At 32.9% G+C, this 16,949-nt stretch overlaps 1 protein-coding gene across 3 annotated transcripts; it reads left to right on the top strand.

Annotated features, from left to right (window-relative positions):
• Window positions 1-6,645: 6,645 nt before the first annotated feature.
• Window positions 6,646-14,987, top strand: UBP15 (ubiquitin-specific protease 15). 3 transcript variants are annotated; one of them, XM_085745325.1, is made up of 14 exons: window positions 6,646-6,763; window positions 8,132-8,571; window positions 9,005-9,416; window positions 9,513-9,969; window positions 10,098-10,258; window positions 10,561-10,649; window positions 10,746-10,831; window positions 10,936-11,098; window positions 11,621-11,744; window positions 11,832-11,989; window positions 12,240-12,324; window positions 13,132-13,344; window positions 13,699-13,760; window positions 14,265-14,987. In XM_085745325.1, the coding sequence occupies exons 2-14, from the start codon at window positions 8,252-8,254 to the stop codon at window positions 14,803-14,805; spliced, it is 2,871 nt and encodes a 956-aa protein (XP_085601451.1). In that variant the 5' UTR covers window positions 6,646-6,763; window positions 8,132-8,251; the 3' UTR covers window positions 14,806-14,987. The 3 variants fall into 3 exon arrangements, with proteins under 3 accessions (XP_085601451.1, XP_085601452.1, XP_085601454.1); XM_085745326.1 differs by lacking the exon at window positions 6,646-6,763 and adding an exon at window positions 7,254-7,382; XM_085745328.1 differs by lacking the exon at window positions 6,646-6,763 and adding an exon at window positions 7,254-7,420.
• Window positions 14,988-16,949: the final 1,962 nt, after the last annotated feature.

Below are 16,949 nucleotides of genomic sequence, written 5' to 3'. Positions count from 1 at the left end.
GGAATGTTGTTTTATAGGGTTAAAAGAGCAAATAGGGGGCAAAAGAGAAGTCATCTTCAAGATTTTTGCAGTTTCCTAGGAAAAATATTAAGACCACTGGTACTTGAATACCAGTGTCCACTTTTTCAAACTTCAAACAATCAAATTGGTTGCAAACTTCCTCATTGATTTGTCTAGCTAAGTACTCCCTCTTCCTTTATAACTGTCACTTTTACAGAAATTTTTTGTTTCTAATTAACTGTCACTTTCAAAGTTCAATGTAACATTAAATGTTGTTTTTCCTATAATGCCCTTAGTAATTTATTGCAGAGAGAGAAATATATGAAATATGATATTAAATAATTAAGGATATTATAGGCAAAACATAAGTTATTGTATCAAAAGTAGTGAAATACAATTAGTGTCTTGGTTTGTGTAAAAAGTCAAAATGTGGCAATTAAAAAGGAACAGAGGGAGTAATTTTGTATGAAACAACACACCATCGTGTTTTACTCTCACACAGTACAACGAATTATTCTGTGGTTAGAATTGGATTGGAAAGTTAGTGTGTCACATGTATCGTGAGGCTAACATGTGTGTCGATGCTTTAAGAGCAATGAGGGGATCTAATGTGATTTTTTAGGGGCAATGTCCGACTCATATTAGACATTTACTATTTATTGACTATATTGAAGCTACCACTCCACGGTTAGTTAAAATGTAATTTCTCTTTTTATGGGTTCCTTACATCTTTTCATCAAATAATAAATAAAACAAAGTTGTTTCAAAACTTTTGATGTTGTAGAGTTTTGTTATCTGTTATTGTTTTTTTCTTCCAACTTTCAATTAACTGAAGAGAGAATTTATTTTTTTGTTGACCAAACTTAATAGAGAACTTGTTATCGGTAATGTTGTTCATATCAAATAATACGAAGTTAAATAGGAATTTTTAGTTCAAATGTAACTATCTATTCTTTTTTAATAATCTGTGTGCAGGTTCCATGTAACATCAATTGTTAAGAAATGGATGGAAGTCCAAAGTTGGTTATAAACGTTCCCTTCTGTCATTGTGTAGTTTATGCTAGTCAGTAATCATGTTTCTACATTTATTTATACCTTCTGCAAAACAAAACAAAAAATAAAATACTATTTATGAGTGAAAAACAAAAAATAAAAGCAAGAATAAAAAACAGTGCTAAGTTATATCATTCTTTTTTTCAAGTAGACTGGTGTTTAGAAATTCATTTCATAAGATGAATAATTAAGATGTTCGAGATTCGAATTCAAACTGTTACATATATTATACAATATTCTTACCGACTAAATTAAACTCATATCGATCAATTATTTCTTCTTTTGTTTGGTCAGAAAGGAAACAAGCAAATATTAATAAGATATCATACAAGTGGTATCGATAGATGTTTAAATTTTTAACTCGTGTGTATGAAAAAATATACGTTAGATGTCACCTTTTTAGATAAATTTTAATTACTCGAATGATTAATTTATGTGGTTGCGCGTGGGACATATATTGGTATTATTTGCAACAAGAATATCATTGAAGTACTATGTTTAAGCACTAGGCACCAAACACGACCATGTTTATTAACACAACCGGACCATGTTTCTTGCTGCCAGTCCAATTTTCCAGTTCCACTTGTTTTCTTCCAAATAGACAATGAGCTTCATTTAGTGGTTCCCGCCACTTTCAGAGGCTAAAAATTCTTCATTCTTCTTCCGAAACAAAACACCATAAACCGCAATTATGAGAACTAAATAAAACCAAACAAAGAACATAATAAATTTGATATAAATGAACTATGAATGTATGCAAAAGTCATAGAAAACATGATGCATTATGGACTGTCAAATTGCCCTAAGTTTAAAAACTTGTTTGTACTCAAACAATTACTCGTCCAAACAAGAAGAGGAACAAAGAGAAACCTTGAGTAAAAAAGTAAAAACCCAACATAACAATTCAATAAATGGGGACATACAACAGAGACAATATATATCAAGTGCAATTAAAGATCTAGGTTCCTTCAAATCATGCTTTTGACTGATTAGGACACTTTACTAACTTTTGTTTCCGTTCTAAATTATAAATTGTTTTAAACATTTCATAAATATTAAGAAATGTGTTTAATTTTATATAAAAATAAATAAATAAATAAATTATGAACTATTTCACAAAATTATCCTTTATTAATGACATGAGAAAAATAAATTAACATAATTGGATAAAAAAGAAGCAACAGACAAATAGTAAAATAAAATTAATCGTTAATTTTTTTTTTTTGTGGTGATTGGGGTTTGAATTTCAGACCTTTGCATATATTATGCATAGTTAATTGGTTTTGTAAAGTGATTTATACTTTAGAACAAATTCTTTTTCTTTTCAAAATGACTAATAATTTTTGTCGGAGGAATTACTCTCTAAAGTTTAAGGGTGTAGGCTATACGTTTAACTTACTTAGTTACTTTCAAAGAACAAGTTATAACATAGGCTTAACTAGCCACCCAATCTCCACTATTATATCCATTGACATTTTTGTTTTAGTTCACCCTATTTTTTCTTCACCAAATTATTAATAATGGGAACTAACAACTAGCACAAGAGAATATCATTATTTTTATCATATCTTTTCATGTACTTGCATGTTCCATTAGTTGTACTCTAAAAGACACAATCAAGATTAGTGGACTTTCATAATGAAAGGATCGTCTTAAAAGCTAATCCCTCCGTTTCAAAATACATGTCCAAGTCAACCACTTCACATATGTCAATGCACAATTTTGACTGTTAATATCTTTAATTATCTAAAGTAAAAAATTATAAAAATTTAATATTTTGAAAATATTTGTCGAGACAAGTCAAACAACATCTTACAATAGATATAAATGTTAGCATGTAAGATATTATTTGATTTTTAGTAATTAAAAGATGTTTGATTTGTCTCTATAAATATTTTCAAAATATTAGATTTTTATAATTTTTTTTACCATAGATAATTAAATATATCAATAGTCAAAGTTGTGTCTTAACATGTGTGAAGTGATTTAATGTGATATATATTTTAAAATAGAGGGTGTATGTATCAATTATTTAAAAACACACAATATATTTTTTCCTTTTTCCACTTTTTTTTTAATTATGTGTGTACCAAATGGAATATTTAAATACTTGTAAGCAAGTATTTTCCATATTTAAACATGAACAATTGGATTTGTTACTGCCAATCGATTAGTTTTGTTATAAATAAGGTATTTTTTTTTCCTTTTGTGAGCTTAGTTCAGTTGGTAGAGATAATGCATAATATAAGCAAGGTCCGGAGTTCAAACCTCGACCACCACAAAAAAACATGATATTTTTTTTTACAAACATAAACGATATTCATTCAAATCGTATATATAAAAGGAAGAAAATTATGCTCATAAACCCTAGGCCAACCCTAACCCATTTTACTTAAATGTCATTGCTTAGGCATCAAAATACAAACTTCTTAAAATGGCAAAATGACAATCCTAACCCTTCTTTGTCCTTCAGCAAAACGACCCAGCCATTTGTATATTTGGGTGTCTAAAATGCACCCTAAGTGTCAAGAGTAATGCATGCAACAAGCTAAGTATTACCCATTCAATAAACCGAGTGACATGACTCATGAGGAATATATACAACAAGCCAAGTGTCAAGAGAAATACATGCAGCAAGTCAAGTGTTACTCATGCAATAAATCAAATGTCATGACTCATGAGGAATACATACAACAATCCAAATGTCTAGAGGAATGCATGTAGCAAGTCAAGTTTTACCCATGTAATTAACCAAGTGTGACTCATGAATACATCCAACAAGACAATTGTCAAGAGGAATACATGCAGCAAGCCAGATGTCACCCATACAGTAAAGCAAAAGTCATGACTCATGAAAAATACATGCAACAAGCCAAGTGTCAAGATAAATACATGCATCAAGCCAAGTGTTATCCATGTAATAAACCAAGTGTCATGACTCATGAGGAGTACATACAACAAGCCAAGTGTCAAGATGAATCCATGCAGCAAGTCAAGTGTTACTCATGTAATAAACCAAGTGTCATGACTCATGAGGTATACATACAACAAGCCAAGTGTCAAGAGGAATACAAGTCGCAACCAAGTGTTACTCATGCAATAACCCAAATGTCACGAGGAATGCATGCAACAACCCAATTGTTATTCATGCAGTAAAACAAGTGTCAAGAGGATTACATGCAATAAGTCAAATGTTATCAATTCAATAAAATATATATCTTTCTTCTGCCTTCATGCATCCCAACCCCCTTTCTTTTGCATGAACTTACCAAAACCTACACTCTATATCATCTAATTTTTTCTTCTGAAAAGGGCATCTCTCTTCTTCTCTCATCATTCACAACCCTCTATCTTTCTTCTGGATATTCTTCGCCCTCCCCTTATGTGCTCGCTCTCCGCAAATCCCATGACATTTGGATCATGTATCTTTAATGCAGCTTCTACAAATGGCTGATTCTTTTATGAGTCTGTAAACACCTGGATTCACACCGCCAATGGATCCACCTTCATGATCTCTTGCTCCAACGTCAAACCTTCTGTTGTTGACAATCGCAGCTCACTGTAAGGTCAATAACATGTGGCTTAAAATCAGTATTCTCCTTCTTCTTCCTTCTCATACAATACTACTCTCTCTCTCTCTCCCTCTCCGCCCTCCCTCTCTCATATCTACTAATTACTAAATGATTAAATAATGGGTGTAAAAAAAATTGCTAGAAGTTTTGAAATGATTATAGACGTGTACGTTTTTTTTAAAGATTAATGATATGATTTTGTGTATGATTTATTTAATTCTTTACATATTTTTAGAATTCTAAATAGTGAACATTCTTATAAGTGCACGACCTAATATTTATGTAGATCAAACAATGACTTATTGAAATTTCTTTCATATATGTTGTTGAAGGATTTCAATTCATTTATGTGATTGTTATTATTTTTAATAATGAGTTTTTACACGTGCTGTACATTTTTTTGGAATTGAATTCATGACACGAATTTTATTCACCACAATTTCTAACACGGGAGCGCAATCTAGTTTACAGGGTAAATCAATACAATACGAATTTAATGTCGTTAAAAATACAGATGAATCTATTACTAATAAACTCACAACATTCATATTAATAACATAAAACGACAATGTGCATATGTCTATAAATATATTCAAATCTCCGGAATACTCATGCCTTCAGATCTCCAACGTTAATGACGTCAAAATCATTGACTAAACTGCACTCGATCAAAACTACTATTTTAACCTAAATCAAATAAACACCATATTAAGACGAGAAATAAAAAACACATCACACAAAAACGTAAAATCAACGCAAACAATGACGAAATCACAAAAACATACGGATAAAAACTAGAATTAGGTGAAAATCACTTATTTAACTATAAGAGAAAAAGGAAAAACAATTTAGAGGAGTGATTTTTAACCAAAATTAAAGTTAAATCACCCTTCTTAGATAGAGTAAAGAGGAAAAAAGTGATTAGGTCTAGATTTTGACATGGAGAAAAAAGAGAACTAAACAAATTGGTTCTTTTTACCAACTTTGTTAATCTAGTAGATTTTCATAACTAAATAAAATAAGAGTTTTGTTAACGAATGTCTCAGACATTTCTTTAAGCAATCCAAAATAAGAAAGTTTTTATAAAAATATTAAGTATTTCAATTTTCAATATACTGATGTTAACAAATGCCCTTAGAGCATTTGACAAGGGGTTTAAAATAGAAATTATGTGTTGAAATTTGTGCATTCAACACATTAAAACATCAAAAAGTAACTTTTTCTACATAAAAATTATCAATTATTTCTACTTTTTTGAATCCTTAACAAGTACCCTTAGGACACTTGTTGCCAAGACCATGCAAACTTTTATAAAAAAATTACTTAGAAAATACTCCCTCCGGTCACTATTATAAGCAAAATTTGACTTTTTAGATGCATTGAATAATTAATGTATCTAGTCTTTATTATAGACTTGATACATTGATTATTCAATGTATTTAAAAAGTGAAATTTTGCTTATAATAGTGATCGGAGGGAGTATCTCAGAAATATTGGTAAGCATTTCCCGTAAAATAAAAATGTATAAAAACACTAGTACATGAACACACATGGGTCATGCAAGAATATTTTAGTACTCCTAACAAACAATGTAAATTAAATATACAAGTTAATTTGTCCCAAATTCCAACTATGTTACCACTGACATTGTAATATTCGTAGCTAAAGACTGTCACAGCTCTGTCACATCACATGACTCAGATCAACAAAACTTTATTTTTTTAATCTTTTTCTCTCTCAATTCAAAATTTATCCCTTTCTCTCTCTAACAAATTATCCTCTCATTCATTAACCCATCACTCCGTACACGTGTCACTTACCACAAATCATTGAAAACATCATCAAACCCTGTCCCACAAACATCATCAACGTTCACAAACTCTTCTAAAGCTCCAACCTTTGACCCTTTGCCACGTGGAGGGTTATTGTTTAAGGCACATGATAAGGGTTGTTGTAGGGTAGTGTAGTGCTTTGTAGAGTGTGTGTGTAGAATAGAAGAAGTAGTAGAGGAAGGTGTTTTGTTTTGTTTGTTTTTGTTTGTGTGAGAAAAGAAAAAAGGAATCTTTTTTAAGGTGGAAATGAGAGTATTGAGGTGAAGTGTTGGTGGGTTTTGCTTAGATTTGTGAAATGTGATGAAGGTTTGTGAAAAGTTTTTATCTTGCATTGTGTTTTTTTTTTAATGGGTTGTTTTTGTACTTGTTTGGATCTTAGGTTTGAGATAATGTCTTTATTTTTTTCTGGGTTTTTCTTGTTTTTGAGAAAAGTTTGATTTTTTTTTATGTTGCTGTTATGTGGAACAATAGGGTTTTTTTTGTTTTTGTTTGGTGGGGTTGAGATTTGTTTATTTGGAAATAATTAAAAAAATGAAATATTTTGGGGGTGGTTCGCTGGTTTCTTTAGTTGAAAGCATCCTTTTTTGGTTTTGTTTACCTTAAATGGGTGTTTGTTGAATATAAAATTGGTGGTGTGGGCACACAAATGTAACAGATTGGTTGTTTGGTATATAGACTAAAAAAAAATGTTTTTACATTGCTTTGTTTTGTGCAATCATTGTTGTTTGAGTGTTGACATTTTGTGTTTATTGGTGAAATGGTGTTTTATAAGTTCATTTGTGTGTCTTGTTTTGTTGAACTTGTTGATGTGAACATGGGAACTATGTTTGTGGCAGTCAAAATTCTAGTCAAATGTGGAAGAAGTTGTTTCATGTTTGTTCATGAGATTGGAAAAATAGTTTCTCATCTTCCTCTAAATTTATAGGTCTAGCTAATTACGCCGGTATTTACATTGTAAAATGAGTAAGGATGCGTTTTGTTTTCCGGAAACTCTTTGTTGAATTGGTTATTTCTCTGATGCAAAGTTAGGCTAATTTCAGGTTATTGGTTGGTTTCTTAAAGAAGGAACATAGCTCAACAATGTCCACTTTCCACCGTTTTTATACGAAAATTAACGAATACAATTTCTCTTAAGTTAAACTACTTTGATTAATTTATCAGTTAAAAGAGGATATGATTGAGTTCTGTGTTCCTCGGTTCCTTTCTTAGTGGACTGGAAATGTCTAAGACAAAGTGTTTGGGGTGAAATGTGAATCTAGTTCATTTTATAAGTAAATTTTTTTGAATCGGCATTTTATAAGTAAATGTTTTGTTGAAGTACAAAACATTCCTAGATTAAGTTATTGATTTGTTATTTGAAAGGTGGTAACCCTACCTAGGACCTGTTTGGATTGGCTTATTTGAGCTCATCTACTGGCATAAGCACTTGTGAGTCCGTTAAAGAGAGCTTATGGAAACAACTTAAGACATGTCCATAACTTGTTTTCATTTTTCACCTTATTTCCGTTAGCTCTCTAGGATAGCTTATAGCTTACATGAAAATAATTTGACTTTATTTTATTTGTTGTTTTAGAAATAGTTTATACTTAAGATGTTTGCCCCACTGGGCCGTAGTGAGTTAAGGCTTGGTTGTAATATGTAGTTCACTGAATCTAAGTAGTTGAAACATGACAGGTTTGAATGGTAGGCCATGGACTATGCTGCACTTGAAATTTACTTGGATTTTTACTAGGGGGGATCACATTCTGATTAGTGATTTGGGAGGAAACTGGACATGAGTATGCTTGTGGGGATATGCTCGAACCGCGTGAATCTGATATTCCTGTCCTGTTTCTGGTCCTGGTTGTACTTCCTTTGGTGGCTTATATCTTACTTGGAAAATGGAGTGAGACTGCTAAGAAGAGAAATCGGATAAATTTGCTTGCTCAATTGGCTGCTGAAGAAGCCTTTAAAGCCGAAGCAAAAATGGCTGTTGCTGATGTAATTCCCCCTCAACCTCAAGTTTTTTATACTCCAAAAAATTATTCTCCAAAGAATGAACTTCATCACGAGTGTGCTAGGTGTTCCGCTCCGGCTAAAACTCGTTGCTCCAGATGCAAACTTGTTAGATACTGGTAATTTTCTTTTAACAAATTGTATCTATGAACCTGTTTTCTTTTTCCTCTTTCTCAATCTTAGATACAATGTGGAAGTATGCTTTGAATTGTAATCATGGTATCTGAAAGATTTAATTCAGATAGATACACTGTTGGTGTAAAGATTTTTTCCTCTTTCAATCAATCGTTTGTTAGATCATTAAAAGCGTTTGACATCAATCATACCTACTTATATCCAAACTAGTACTTGGCAACGAAATGTGCTAGTTTTTTAGATAGGTTGTAAAATAAATATTTAGGTGGGGTTACTTATTGCAGAATAAAGATATTGAAACTTTAGTATCTATTATTTAAATGAATCACTTCTTCTATAACATTATTGTTATGGAAAATTATCTGTTTGACATAGAGATTATTATTTCTTAAAATTTGAGCTGTAAGTGGTTTGCAGCTCTGGGAATTGTCAAATAATCCACTGGAGGCTAATTCACAAACAAGAGTGCCTGCCATTGGAATCTCATAATTCAAGCTCATTTCCTTTGGCTTTTCCGGATGAGGAATTCGGTCACGGAAGTGCCTTTTACGAAAATTCAAACTACCCCTACTTTGGTTGCAATTTGAACCAGACTTTAATGGAACCTTTGGACAATTTGGTTCACCCTCCGACAGGCACCATCGCCGCTTCTGCTACTGTCGATTTTTCTCCATTTAACGGTTCTCAACCTTCCACTTTGGAGAGAAGACCTTCCCATAAATCCAACAGAGAAACACGGCGAAGAGATAGCGGTTCTATTTATGAATCTTCTATTGAATCTTCTGATTGTAAAGCGACCTCTTCTCAGGAGACATTTATGAGACAGAAGGTTTACTTATTTTACTTTGATATCAAATTGGCATACACTTTGTACATACACTAATCGATATTCAACTCTGATCATTATCCTAAATTGTTGCTGCAGTCAAGAAATTGCAATGATTCTGTGTTGGAGGAAGAAACCTCAAAGATCAATTCTAATGGCTTTGGAGTTTATACACATGAACAAGATGGTTCAAGAAACACAATGGACGAGGATGATAACTATCAAACTCAATATGAGAATGCATTTGCACCAAGAAACAAAAATGGAAGCTATAATGTGTCGAGCGCTGCGAACAATGATGAAGGCGTTGATGAATTTGAAACAAACGTCGTTACCAAAGGAGGAAATGTAGTCAAGGGGATGAACCATCATTCCGATGAAGCAGCGCAACACAAATGCTCCTCTGAAACGACAGTTAAAGGAAGTGCAAAGGCTAAAAAGCCGTCACATCCATCAAAGGCCAGGTTTTCTAAATCACCAAAGTCAACATCAAAGACGTCAATAGACTTTTGTGACCCTGAAATAGAGAAGAAAGGGAAAATTCCTGATGAACCGAGTTAGTACAATTGCCCTTTATTTTCCTCATGTGTTATCTTCATGTGAATGTTTCCTATAATTTGAGTTCACTTTTGTTCTATGTTAAGGTATTCTCTTTTGAAAATACTATCAATGCTCATTATGCAGAAGTTGCTGGAAGCAGAAGTACTCTCCCTTTGCATGGTATCAATGGCGTTACTAGTACCGGACTTATGAAAATGATGGGTTTGAGGAAATCAACAAAACATACTGCACTAGCGTCCTCAGAAAGCAATGGAGTAAGATCCAAAAAGGCAAAGAATATAAAGGTTAGTTTTGAGTTTTAATTTTGATACACTGTTAATTTAAAATGTTTTACGCTGTCAACAAATCACTCATGTGTGTGACTTCATAAATTAGAAATAGTCATGGTTAAAGTCATGATTTGACGATTATGTTTGATCGGCATTGTATTTTTTTTACACCGACAGTGGATATGAATTAAATCGTAGTTTTTTACAGATGCTTTCAAATTCAATTCCAGTTGTCCTTCTACTTGAAAAGTAATTATAATTCCATTATTAAAAATCGATGTTGTTTCTAACATATTAATGTGTTGATCATGTCCCAGATGTTGTTTCCTTACGAAGACTTTGTAAAGATTTTCCAGAGTGAAGTCTTTGGCATATTCCCAAGGGGCCTTTTAAATTGCGGGAACAGGTAAAGTTAACATATTATGTAAAACCCTTGATGTCCCTTTTCGATATATTTGAGTCATTGTTTGTTAAATATGTTTTCCTCCTCTTTATTTTGCAGTTGCTATGCCAATGCTGTCTTGCAGTGCTTAACTTCTACAAAGCCTCTTGTCGTTTATTTGCTTTATGGATCACATTCACAATCCTGTATTTCCATTCTCTCTCAATCTTTTCACTTAAACAATAATTCCGATTTTCCTCAAATGCATATTTTTTTTTTAAAATTAAATTGTATTTTTCATGAATGACAGGTTGTGCTAAAGATTGGTGTCTCATGTGTGAGTTGGAGCAGCACATGATGATTTTGAGAGAAATTGGCGCTCCTCTTTCTCCTAGTAGGATACTTTGGCACATGCGTAGCATTAATTGCAACATGGGTGATGGAAGTCAGGAAGATGCCCATGAATTTTTAAGGTGATTTGGGATTATTTCCTATTTATCTTCAATGCTGCAGATTATGAGAATGTTACGATAGATGAGTAGACACACAAGTCAAAATAGGATTAGGAATAAATGCATTAAAGAGGACATTAGGGTTGTACGCTTTTACCTATTGTAAAAAAGATAGAATCTTTTTAGGTGGTTTTAGATTATGAAACACTAACACAGACTCGCGCACCGAATACGACACTGATTCTAAAACGTAGACACCACTAATAATTAAAGAATTTGGAAGTGATAAAATGTAACTACATGTGTTAGTGTCAACATTTATACATGTTGGACACCAGACACACCTTTAATCCGAAGCTTCACTGCTACATATGTTTTAAAATGCGTGGAGAAGAACTATATAGGCCCAATAAGTTGAGTAAGTTAGAGGTAGAAGTCCATTTGATTCATACAGTCAACTTGACCTAGTATACTGTAGTTTTACTGTGCTTGTTTGAAACATACATAGTTAATGTTAAATTATATCATTTGTTGTTTATATAGGCTTCTAGTTGCATCAATGCAATCGATATGTTTGGAGGGACTTGGTGGCGAGAGAAAGGTTGATCCTAGATTGCAAGAAACAACTTTCATACAACATACTTTTGGTGGTCGTCTTCAATCCAAGGTCTGTAACCCATGTCTCGTGATTTTCTTTAGTTTCCTTAAACTTTACATCTTTTTTGATGTCATTTTGAAACTTTAATGTCCACAGGTTAAGTGTTTGAATTGTAGTCATGAGTCAGAAAGGTATGAGAACATTATGGACCTGACGTTGGAGATTTTGGGTTGGGTTGAGTCACTTGAAGATGCATTGACTCAGTTTACTTCCCCTGAAGATTTGGACGGAGAAAATATGTACAGATGTGGAAGGTATGATCATTTTTGTATTTTCTGCCTAAATCTATTAAGCACTGATATGGAAATGTCAACGCATGTAATAATTTCAGAAAATGAGAGTAACTGAATGTAATCACATGTGTCAGTGTCTAACACCGACACATGTCGGACACACCTTCAATATAAATGCTGGTGTTACATAGGTCGAAATAGCATGTTTAATTGGTTAGATTTTTTACTTCCAATTAAGATATCTCACTTTTTTTTATGCATTTTGAATTAGGTGCACTGCCTATGTTCGAGCTAGAAAGCAACTGAGCATACATGAAGCCCCTAACATCTTGACCATTGTTTTGAAGAGGTTTCAGGTAAATCACAGCTCTTGTAAAATGGTTCTATATTTTTTTTATCTTTGCTTGGAATGCTAGACATTGTCTTTTGTCCTGGTAATTGTTCTTATTGCTATTTATAGCTTTGGTTGGCGGCGTTAAAATTACCGGCTTTCCAGATTAAGGAACTTGGTTAAGCAGGGCATTAACGAATTTTTTAAAACTTTACCCGGATGTGGTAATGCAATCCGTTTCTGTGTAGTAATGATCTAGTATGGTAGGTCAATTTCATGTGGCCATACGACCTTTTAAAACTAAAATATTTCTCTTATATATTTCTTGTTTTCTTTAAATAAGTATTACTACGAAATAATTATGGGTGTAAATTGTCATTTTGGTCTCTAAATATGAGGCAGTGTCACTATAGTGCTCCTGAATATATTCAAATTACAAAGTAACCCTGAGTGTGTCTTTGTTTAGTAATTTAATTGGCTAAACTGACTAACAAAAGACATATTTGTGGACCAAACTAACTAACAAAACACATATTCGAGGATTAAACCCGCTAAGAAAAGACACATTCAGGGATGTTTTTGTAATTTTAATACACTCAAGGATTATAGTAACAACTCTCGACGCATTCAAGGACCATAATGAGTGATTACTCTGATTCTGGTGATGGAAACATTACTTCAATTCGGCCTTCACCAATATCTCATGTTTGTAATTATTGTCTTCTGTAATGTGTCAAGATCTCATACTTAGATACCAAATAATGTTTTGAATTTCATCATTTTCTTTATATTAACCCTTTGAAATATTTCTTGTTTTGTTCTATGTTATCAGGAAGGAAGATATGGGAAAATTAACAAGTGCATAACTTTTCCTGAAATGCTAGATATGATTCCTTTTATGACTGGGACGGGTGATATTCCTCCACTATACGTGCTTTATGCCGTTGTTGTGCACCTCGACACACTGAACGCGTCCTTCTCTGGACATTATGTTTCATACGTGAAAGATCTACAAGGCAATTGGTTCAGGATAGATGATACCGAGGTAATGTTGTTGCCTTGTTTGCAAACTTTGTGGTGTGTAATTAACCGACAATTTATTGCTTGTAGCTGTCATTAATTAACTCTTCCAAAAGCTTAACCTGTTAGGAGAAATTGCATGAACGTTTTTTTTACCAACAGTAACCATTCCCGTCGTTGCGTAACATTTTATACTAATATCTTGTATATTTTATGGAAATAGACTAAGAGAGATTATCCATTCAGTTTTTGACAAATTTTCCAACTTAATGTCTTGTTAATATATCTTGATTTTACGGCGAAATAATCAAACAGAAGATACATGTTTTTAGTCATATTAATTGTATTTCATACCAGTAATTTTCTTGAAATTTAACAGGTTCAACCAGTACTAGTCAATCAGGTGATGTCAGAAGGAGCATATATCTTATTCTATACGAGGTAGAGACCTAGTTGCTGTCACAGTTGTTTATAATTTGTTTGCTTTACCTAACTACACGTTCAGTGAATATGATTTATGAATATAACAAGGTGTCACAATTCATTAACCATCCACTGAACGTAATTAACCACAATTTTCAGTTTTCAAATACAAATAATATCCATTAAAAACTCAGATTGTGTTCAGATATACATGATTTCAAGTGCACAAATATACATGATATCTATTAACCTAGATTTATGTTCAAATATACACATGAAAATCATGGTTATGATGTTCAAAATTGCGGTTAATTGTGTTCAGTGGATGATAAATGAGTTGCATCTCCTTGTTATATCTATTTACCATTCACTAAACATAATTAACCATGTATTTGAAATACTTAACAATCCAAATTGTTGCTGAATTTTGTTGTCCAGGGTTGTGTCAAAATAACACAACTATTGTTTTATCGCATGCAAAATATACGCTTCCATCAGGTTTTAACACTTCATTTTCGGTAGGTCTTCTCCCCGTCCACCAGCAGAATTCACCGGGAAAACCGCGCAGCAATCAGTTTCTGATTCTTCAAAGCTTTATTCATTGGAAACACAGAAACCGTCTAAACCAGGACATAGCCGGCACGTCAGTCAAAGTTTTGTTTCCGAACCTTCACCAAATACCAGGCCAGAAATCGCCACTCACCTTATCAACACCTCTAATGGCTTCCTCAAAAGAAGCACAAATAGAAATGTCCATCCAGTAATACAAACTTATGCCGAAAACGTCAGGCACGAGTTTTCAGATGCCACCACATCAAGTGACTGGTCCATTTTCACAAGTTCAGATGAAGCTTCTTTCACTACTGAGAGTACTAGGGACTCTTTCAGTACGGTAGACTATGGTGATCCCTTTTCCAACATGGATCCAATTTCATCTCTCTTCAATTATACACCAGAAAACAACAACTATATGAAGATTTCACATAGTAGGCCACTAACAAGGTTCTTCCCTAAGAAGGGTCACATTGAAAGAGTGCAGAAAACAACTATATGGGAGTCCTAACTGGTTGAATGATTAGATGGAGTAGGTGCTTTGCCTCAAAATTTTCAATATTTAGTTGATTGAGGCATATAGCTCTTTTAAGCACATATGTATCTTTATTTTTTATTTTTATTGATAATTGTAAAAATGACGGTAGTGATCCTTTGATTATCTATTAATGCATGGAAGTCTTTTTCTCGGAATTTGGATTTTCTGCAGTTGAAACTACGCACTTACTGCAGTCGCTGCATATTGGAACTGTTGATGTCCGAATGCGAGTTGCCTGATCTCTATCTAACGGCTTGTATTGGCCGACTGCAATGATTGCATTATTATCTGGCTGCAATGAATCCAGGTCCATTAAGTAAATTGTTTAAGATATATTATCATCATACTAGTTACACATTATGTATCAATTATTTTTCATTTGAAGTAAATTAAGTAATGATGTATCAATTGTTGCTTACTTTTTTAGCTTACTAGATAAGATATACACCATTCCATTGCTTTAGTCTGAATATGAAATCAAACCATTCCAAATGTCCAAAGTGGAAGGTCCTCTCCTCATTATGGTATCACTCTATTCATTGATAGTTACTGATCTTTTTGCATTTGAGGGTAAGCCAGTCTTATTCTGTCATATGCTCCTAAATCAATTGAAAACGAAATGCACTAAGTCCATGTTGGAATATACAATTAATCGAACATTTACACCGTAAACGCTTACCATGCAAGTGTTTATGTATTAGATATTTTTATAACAAATGATAAAATAAAGTCATATTGTTTCTGTAAACTATCCTAGAGAGCTTAAGTAAATCAATTGAAAGTAATTTATGAACATGGCAGAAGCTCAGGGGGGTTTAGGTAGCTCAATTAGTTTTAGGTATCTCAACTAGTTTGAGTTAAGAGATTAAAGGAGTTGAGAAGTTAAATGTCCAGGGTTTGAAACCTGGCAAAGGAGGAAAATAAAAGCTCTTTTCTTAAGTTCTTTCATACAGTGTTACTTGTGCTTATTTCAATAAAGAAGTCGATCCAAACCGTGCCCTAAATGTTACTAACAATTTTTCAGAATTACTTAAACCTTCTATCTAAGGTTCTAAGTCAATTTAAGAGCATTGCATAAGATCTTGAGTGCTAGCTTCCAAACCAGCAGCTTCCATTCCAACAATTGAATCAGTTACAACTTACAATTACACTAAACTGTTTGCTACCACACACACTTTTCTATCTTTGTCATGTTTATTTTGTTGGGTCAGTTTTATTTTGGATAAAATGTGTGGAGTTATGTCCAAAGAGCCAAGGAGTTTAACAGGCTTGGTAGCATTATGCTGATCAAAATTGCATTTCACACTTTACACAATGCTAAGAAACACCATGAAATGACAAATTTAAACCAAAATTTCATCGGCAGTTAACTACCGCCGGTTAAAATCTATCGGCAGTTAACAATAATTTTCTATGCTGAGAGGTCTACATTGGATAGTGATATATGATATGGATAGTAATATACTTGGAAAGGAACATAAATCAAATTGAATTTGAGGAAAAAAAATTTGTATCGAATCTGAATCGAGTTTTGAGCTGAAACATTTTCCATCAAGTCGATGAGTCAAGTTCAACTGGACAAATTTCCTGCCCTATCTGCTTGTAACAACAAAGACTAATATACATATATGAAACATGAAAAAATACATAATAATGGGAATGAGAAAACACTTACTAATGGGAATGATGTTGAAAAGGAAGCAAAAAGACATTTAAAAAATGAGTAAAAACTCAAGTGGTTGAAAGATAAAATTAGATTGAAATTGAGATCTCTCAAATTCTTATGGAGTATTTTAGCAACATACCTTTCGGTGTATTTAACAAATTTAGTTATCACTTGCTAACATACTCAGTCTAAAAAATGCGTGGATGTATTCTAACAAATATCTATGTATAAGATATAATGATCCACGTTTTTTTTACATAATGAATAATGTGGTGTGTGGGACTTGGTTTATCTTGGGTACCTCTTAATTATTCTCATGCACTTAGCTGTAGATAATGTTGACACCTATCATCATCATCATTGAGAATTAGGTACAAGCATGCCTAACCTAATTAGTTTAATAAAGAAAGCTCCTTGATGCTAAGCTTATAAATTAAAGCACACAACTTGA

Source organism: Medicago sativa, chromosome 2 (genome assembly GCF_051527215.1).
Source record: "Medicago sativa cultivar Bolivia chromosome 2, Bolivia_mono, whole genome shotgun sequence".
NCBI classification, from domain to species: Eukaryota; Viridiplantae; Streptophyta; class Magnoliopsida; order Fabales; family Fabaceae; genus Medicago; species Medicago sativa.
This window is presented reverse-complemented; position numbering and strand designations above follow the sequence as displayed.

Bases quoted from the DNA above. Each gene is read 5' to 3' on its own strand.
- UBP15 (XM_085745325.1), top strand. From the start codon at position 8,252: ATGCTCGAACCGCGTGAATCTGATATTCCTGTCCTGTTTCTGGTCCTG. The intron at 9,970-10,097 runs GTTAGTACAATT...CTCATTATGCAG, and splicing joins GAAAATTCCTGATGAACCGA to AAGTTGCTGGAAGCAGAAGT. The intron at 11,099-11,620 runs GTGATTTGGGAT...TTGTTTATATAG, and splicing joins GATGCCCATGAATTTTTAAG to GCTTCTAGTTGCATCAATGC.